The sequence below is a fragment of the Lithobates pipiens genome, unplaced genomic scaffold (genome assembly GCF_037356315.1).
Source record: "Lithobates pipiens isolate NorthernLeopardFrog02 unplaced genomic scaffold, aLitPip1_a1.2 Scaffold_27, whole genome shotgun sequence".
In the NCBI taxonomy this organism is placed as follows: Eukaryota; Metazoa; Chordata; class Amphibia; order Anura; family Ranidae; genus Lithobates; species Lithobates pipiens.
In genome coordinates, this window is record NW_027507788.1 from 206,119,011 (window position 1) to 206,126,627 (window position 7,617).

Genomic DNA, 7,617 nt, shown 5'->3' on the forward strand with positions numbered 1-7,617 from the left:
TCTCAATAGGCGTCGCTTTAAAAAAAAAAAATTCCATTTACCAGGTTAGAGTTACAGAGGAGGTTTAGTGCTAGAATTATTGCTCTCGCTCTGACGATCGCGGCGATACCTCACATGTGTGATTTGAACACCGTTTACATATGCAGGCGCGACTTCCGTATGCGCTTTCTTTGCTGCGCGAGCTTGTGGCGACGGGGGGGGGGGGGGGGGCGCTTTAAAATTAATTATTTTAAAATTAATAAATTGTTTTAAAAAAAAAAAAATTATCACTTTTATTGCTGTCACAAGGAATGTAAACATCCCTTGTGACAGTACTAGGTGGTGACAGGTACTCTTTATGGAGGGATCAGGGGTCTAGACCCCCAATCCCTTCTTTACACTTCAAATTATTCAGATCGCCATTTTCGGTGATTCTGAATAGTGTATTTCTTTTTAATTCCGGCCCCATTGGCAGCCGAGGAAACGGGAAGTGACGTCATGACGTCGCTTCCGTGTTTACAATTAGGAGACTGGAATGAAGTCGCTTACGGCTTCATTCCAGTCCCTCCCTAGCCACTGGAAGCGGCGTATGTGAGATCGGTACTCCCGATTAAATGGGAGCAGCGGTAAGAGCGGCAGGAAGCTGTGGGAGGGGGGATGTCCCCTCCGACTCCTCCGGCATCGGTTGTTATGGCTGGATAGCAGGTGCCGGCATCATCCCGGTATAACCCTCGGAAGCTGAGTACGCACATCTGCGTACGCTCGGCGGCAAGGGGTTAAACATGTGTGCGCCTACCATGTATCTAGGACCCCCTAGTTACAGGCAGGTCTGGTCAGCTTTAGGGAAATTCCCCTTTAAATCAGCATTCAGATGAATGACCTTGGAGCAGAGGTAGGCACAACCTTGAGGTAATCACCCGATAGGCATCCAATACTACCGCAAACACATATGTCACGTGCGGTAAACGCCATGACATAGGCACGTCACTCCTCCCTATGTATTTCGTCACCAAAGGACTTCTCCTGGGGCGAGCATATGATGTGTTGATAGCTGTGGGCCTCCCTTTAAAATTCAGCTGCCCATGTTGCTGAGAAATATAACTAACTAGGAAGGGGATGCAAAGTAATTTGGGAGAAGAAATTTGGATTACAATTTAAAGATTTTGGCATGTTACTTTTGTAATTTCTAACATGATTTTTTTCCGTGAAGTATTTTTCCAAAGAACCTGGAACTGGGCGAATCTTATGAAATGAAAATGTGTGCCTAAGAGCCTTTCTGAGTTTGTCTGGCTATCCTGCCTACCGGGGGACTTTTTTCTACTCCTTTGCTCGTGTAAAATGTATGCTTATATTCAGTAAAGCAATCCACATTGACAGAATCTCCACAAATTGTCTTATAAAGATATTTATTGGCTTATTTTAAATTTGGTTACATGACTGCTTTATCCCCTTTTTCTCCCTGAGCTCTGAGGGATAGGAGCAGAGACACCTGATAATATGTTGCTTTCACTGACAAGACCACCCAAGCTGCCCTCTTATGCCGCATACACACGATCGGACTTTCCGACGGGAAATGTTGGATGTGGGCTTGTTGTCGGAAAGTCCGACCGTGTGTACGCTCCATTGAACATTTGCTGTCGGACTTTCCGCCAACAAATGTTTGATAGCAGGTTCTCAAATTTTCTGCCAAAAAAACTTTGTTGTCGGAAAGTCTGATCATGTGTACACAGGTCCGTCACATAAAAGTTCACACACACTCGGAATCAAGCAGAAGGAGCCGCACTGGCTAATGAACTTCCTTTTTCTCGGCTCGTCGTACGTCTTGTACGTCACCGCGTTCTCACGTTCGGAATTGTTGGTCAACATTTGTGTGACCGTGTGTATGCAAGTCAAGTTTGAGCCAACATCCTTCGAACAAAAATCCACAGTTTTATTGGCGGCTAGTCCGATCGTGTGTATGTGGCATTACTGTCCATGTTAGCTGTGGGGGGCATAGCAGCCTGTGTGGACATAGGGCTTGATTTACTAAAGGCAACTAGACTTTGCAAAGTACAGTTGCACTCTGCAAGAGCAGTTGCTCCAGAGCTTAGTAAATGAGCAGAAGCTCTGCCGACTTCTATCATCCAATCATGTGCAAGAATTTTTTTTTTCTTAATTCCTTGCACATGATTGGATATTCTTTGCAAAGTGACCCTCTTCCTCATTAACTAAGCTCTGGAGCAACACCTCTTGCAGACTGCAACTGCACATTGAAAATTGCCCAGTCTATTTGCCTTTAGTAAATCCAACCCCTGGACTCACAAGGAAACTGTTGGCTTGCTCTAGTTTTGCTGTGCCTGGTGCTTCCTTTGAAGGCTAAACTGCACATGCCTGTCAATGCTACCAGGAGTCAGAGCTTGCAGATAGCACTGACAGAATAGAGCAAGGAAGAGGGGTACAATTGGGAGGCTCACCAGGTATTTCTGCATATTTTGCATGCAAACGTAGAGAAAAAGGTCTGACACGGGAAGGCTATAATGTGTCTTTAAATGAATTGTTTTGATTTTTTTGACTTCACATACACTTTAATTTGTTCTGTCTTGCCTTCTAGAAAGCATTTGTGGTGTCGATGAAGTATTCCAGAGCCCTGCAATAGCCGATGACCATCTGATGGAGCACATCCTGCAGGAAGTGGCCTCCATCCATACCTATATACAAGGAATAGAGTCAGAGGAAGCCTGGCACACCCACTGGCTCGGCCTATGTTACAGATTAGACCGTCTCATGTTTAGAGCCTACCTACTGCTCTTTTCAACCTATGCAGCTACTCTGTGCCTCCTATGGTGGTCATGGAGCTCATATGTAGTTTCAACATGAAACAAAATACCATGAACTGTACAGCTACTTGGGTAGAATATTATCACCATTATTTAATTCTCCTTAACAAATGAATACTTTGAAGGAACTGCTCTTTTGTTTTAGATCCCTGTCCAACAAGTTAAAACAAGAGCCAGTCATGCACTCCTGAGGCTTGATATATGGGCAACATTGCAGGGACGTTCGGTGAGGTCAGTGGCTGGTGAGGCACTGGCTAGTATCAGAGCCAGATACACACAGGTTACACCGCAATCATTAGAGCATAGCTCCCAACTGTCCCTGATTTGGAGCAATGTCCCTGATTTGGAGCAATGTCCCTCTGTCCCTCATTCCTCCTCATTTTGGTCTGATCTATATAGATTTATATAAAATGCACTTTTTATCTATCAAAAAGTGTTTTCTAGCGCTAAACCTTTCATCAGATTTCTAAATTGCTGCATTTGTTCCAAAAGCCATTATAAAGGAATAGTAGTAGTAAAAAAAAGCAACAAAAAACAGCCGAACTGTCATTTTTTGTACAATTCTCCTTTAAGGGGGCATGGCAATGGGGTGTGTCCTATGCCTGCATACTTTTGCTGATAGGTGTCCCTCATTCCCGCCTCAAAATGTTGGGAGGTATGCATTAGAGCGAGAGCAATATTTCTAGCACTAGACCTCCTCTGAATCTCTAAAAATGTAACCTGTAAAAAATGTTTACAGCGTCGCCTATGGAGATTTTTTTTTTATTATTCATGAAACATTTTTTCCCCAAAAATGTATATGTATATGTATGTATATGTATGTATATATATGTATATATGTGTATATATGTATATATATGTATGTGTGTGTGTATTTATATATATGTGTGTGTGTGTATATATATATGTATATATATATATATATATATATATATATATATATATATATATATATACACATATACATATATATATGCATGTATGTATGTGTGTATATATATATATATATATATATATATATATATATATATATATATATATATTATAATAAAACAATGTTTTAGCCAACTTCCATGGCACCAGCCTTTCTCCTTAACATTTTTATTACAAAGAGGAAAAAGGGATCCTACTGGGCTGGTGCAATTTTACTGTTATGGCCCAGGAGCAAAGTAGCTCAGTGTTGCCTGAATACTAAATTATTATTCTAGCCATCAATAGTACTGTCAGGCACTAACAATGCATGCGGCTCCAGTTCCATTATCAATGTATTTATAATACTGCAGTATTAGCTGATGTTTAGAAAGTTAGTAATTGGATGTATTTATACATACATTTTATTTTGATTGACAATTATTCCACATAATGATAAGTACATTTATTGGTGTTCCCTTATGTAAAAGCATTATAACATTCATCACTAAAAAAAAGTTCATGTCCTAAAACCGTCTCTCTGAATGTTTGTGTCATTTGGGCTTTTGTTTTTATCTACTTGAATTTCACTTTTATCTACAGTGCCTTGAAATAGTATTCATACCCCTTGAAATTTTCCACATTTTGTCATGTTACAACCAAAAATGTAAATGTATTTTATTGGGATTTTATGTGATAGACCAACACAAAGTGGCAGATAATTGTGAAGTGGAAGGAAAATGATAAATGGGTTTTCATTTTTTTTTTTTTTTACAAATAAATACCTGAAACGTGTGACATTCTTTAGTATTCAGCCCCCTTTACTTTGGTACCTCTAACTAAAATCTAGTGGAACCAATTGCTTTCAGAAGTCACCTAATTAGTAAACCTGTGTGTAATTGAATCTCAGCTGTTCTGTGAAGCCCCCGGATGTTTGTTAGAGAACCTTAGTGAACAAATGGCATCATGAAGGCCAAGGAACACACCAGACAGGTCAGGGATAAAGTTGTGGAGAAGTTTAACCCCCCTGACGGTATTCCCGAGTCTGACTCGGGGTGGATTTTTTATACCAAAAGCGGTATCCCCGAGTCAGACTCGGGACAGCGTCGCTGGATCCAGGAGGAGGTTTACTTACCTTCTCCTTCGAATCCAGCGATGTCTCCCCGCTGTACGAGCGAGCCGTGTCTCGCTCGATCTATCACATCGGCGATCTCCGTGCCCTGCGAGCGTTGCGACGCACGGGCACGGAGATCGGCGCCAAATTCAAAAAGTGAAATAAACAGTATACATACAGTATAATGTAATCTTACAGATTACATTGCTGTATGTAAATATTTCACATCCCCTTTGTCCCTAGTGGTCTGTCCAGTGTCCTGCATGCAGTTTTATATTGTAAAAACTGTTCTTTATGCCTGGAAACTGGAGATTGCCCATAGCAACCAAAACTGTCACTGTACATCAAAAATGATTTTAGACCAGCTAGAAAACAGCGATAATAAATTAGAATGACTCGCAGAATTGAGCGATAGCGATTTGTGGGGAGATCCGTCATCAAATACTGAAAAGTAATGACAGTGACAATTCTGCAACTCAGCAAATTTCAGTGTTTTTGATTAGATTACATTATTGAATAATTTTTATTATTGTTATATTATTATTTGGTACAATTATTTATAATTATTTATTATATTATAATTTATGATTTAATTTTTCAAACTTTATCATACCTGGGATGTCTGCTAGACTCTGGTTTGGACAGATTTAAGAGAGTTATTCCTAAGAATTGCAGGACTACAATATAAAACGCCAAATTTTCATGCAAAATAATGGTACCGCTTTTAGCACCTAAAATCCGAAATAATGGTACCGCCAGGGAGGTTAAAGCAGGTTCAGGTTATAAACAAATATCCTAAGTTTTGAACATCTCACAGAGCACTGTTCAATCCATCATTCAAAAATAGAACGCATATGGCACAACTGCAACCTACCAAGACATGCCCGTCCACCTATAATGACAGGTCAGGCAAGGAGAGCATTAATCAGAGAAGCAGCCAAGAGGTCCATGGTAACTCTGAAGGAGCTGCAAAGATCCACAGCTCAGGTGGGAGAATCTGTCCACAGGACAACTATCAAGGCACACACATACGATACAAAAATCAGAAGTAAAATTTCGTCCAATGAACAATCTTCTGATTTTCGGATCATTAGTATGGTGCTCTAGGTGGCTGATTCCAGTTTTTCATCAGACAAAAGCTGGATGAGCAGACTACAAAATTTTTGTCTTACATGAACTCAACGTCCGATTTTCATTTAATTCGTACAGTTTTCGTGTGAAAAAACAGTAAGAGCAAGACTATGCATGCTCAGAAACAAAAGAATACATACACATTACATCACTTCTGAAGTTTTATTCTGTCGTATGAGAATTTTTGTATGGTGAGTAACCTCTTCACTTTTAACATGAGACTAGCATGCAACAAAAAACGGACGAACGGTCATCCGAAAATCTTATCGCATGTACGAGGCTTTAGTCATGCTCTCCACAAATCTGGCCTTTATGGAAGAGTGGCAAGAAGAAAGCCTTTGTTGAAAGAAAGCCATTACAATCCTGTTTGCAGTTTGCAAGAAGCCATGTGGAGGACACAGCAAACATATAGAAGAAGGTGCTCTGGTCAGACCAAAATTGAACTTCTTGGCCTAAAAGCAAAACACTATGTGTGGCAAAAAACTAACACTGCACATCACCCTGAACACACCATCCCCACTGTGAAACATGAGGGTGGCAGCATCATGGTCCGGGGGGGATGCTTTTCTTTAGCAGGGTCAGGGAAGCTGGACAGAGTTGATAGGAAAATGGATGGACCCAAATACAGGGCAATCTTAAAAGAAAGCATGTTAGGGTATGCAAAAGATTTGAGACTAGGGCAGAGGTTCACCTCCCAGCAGGACAATGACCCTAAACATACAGCCAGAGCTACAATGGTTTTGATCAAATCATATTCATGTGTTAGAATGGCCAAGTTAAAGTCCAGACCTAAATCCAATTGAAAATCTGTGGCAAGACTTGAAAATTGCTGTTCACAGTAGCTTGGGCTACTTTGCAAAGAAGAATGTACAGAAATGTCACTCTCTAGATGTGCAAAGCTGGCAGAGACATACCTAAAAAGACTTGCAGCTGTAAAAAATGTTATCACAAATTATTCAGATAATTTTTTTAAATAGGAATTAAAATTGTACTAATAAAATCTTATGCATTTGATATAAATGGGGCTAAGCTTGTTCTCTACTGTGCCCCCAGTCCTGTCCAGTTCCAGTTTTGCCCTCCAGTATTAAAGTCCATCCCAGCTTTGCTCTCCCCGCTCTGTTGTGACAATGAAAGTGGCGTGAAAGCATGCCTCACTCTATAATGTCTCAATGCCAACAATGTGGCACAGCTATTACACTGTAAAACAGGTATTAGTAAACTAGGTTGGCACAGAGCCATAGACCACAAAATATTGAGATTGTTGGATTTGAAAGTGCCCTATATTTGTATATGTATCCCATAATTCGCCTGGTAAAAAAGATTAATTGACTTATTATATCTGATAATATAAGCAATCATTTATACTAGTATACATAAGTTTTATGTAGCCCTGAGTTTTATGTCATGTCACATAGTTGTCTAGTTCTGGGACGCTGCTGGGCGCGGGCACCACACTCTGTGATCACAGTGTCCTTTGGACACTGCTGATCACAGATTGAGGTAAAGAGCCAATCCAATCACAGCTGGTCATGGAGGTAAACAGATAACGGTGATCAGCACTCTTTTCCTCATGCTTGGAGAAGAGAGCCGATAACTGGCATCTCTAAAAGGGACATGTACACTGATAATCAGGTCACTGATCATCAGTATCCTGATGATCAGTACAGG

At 40.5% G+C, this 7,617-nt stretch overlaps 1 protein-coding gene across 1 annotated transcript in view; it reads left to right on the plus strand.

Moving 5' to 3' along the window:
- HTR3B (5-hydroxytryptamine receptor 3B) overlaps nt 1-3,165 on the plus strand; it is a 53,327-nt gene extending 50,162 nt beyond the window's left edge. Inside the window, exon 9 of the mRNA XM_077458139.1 lies at nt 2,570-3,165. Within this exon, the coding sequence (XP_077314265.1) occupies nt 2,570-2,835 (266 nt within the window). The 3' untranslated portion in view covers nt 2,836-3,165. The remainder of the gene's footprint in view (nt 1-2,569) is intronic.
- The last annotated feature ends 4,452 nt before the right edge of the window (nt 3,166-7,617 follow it).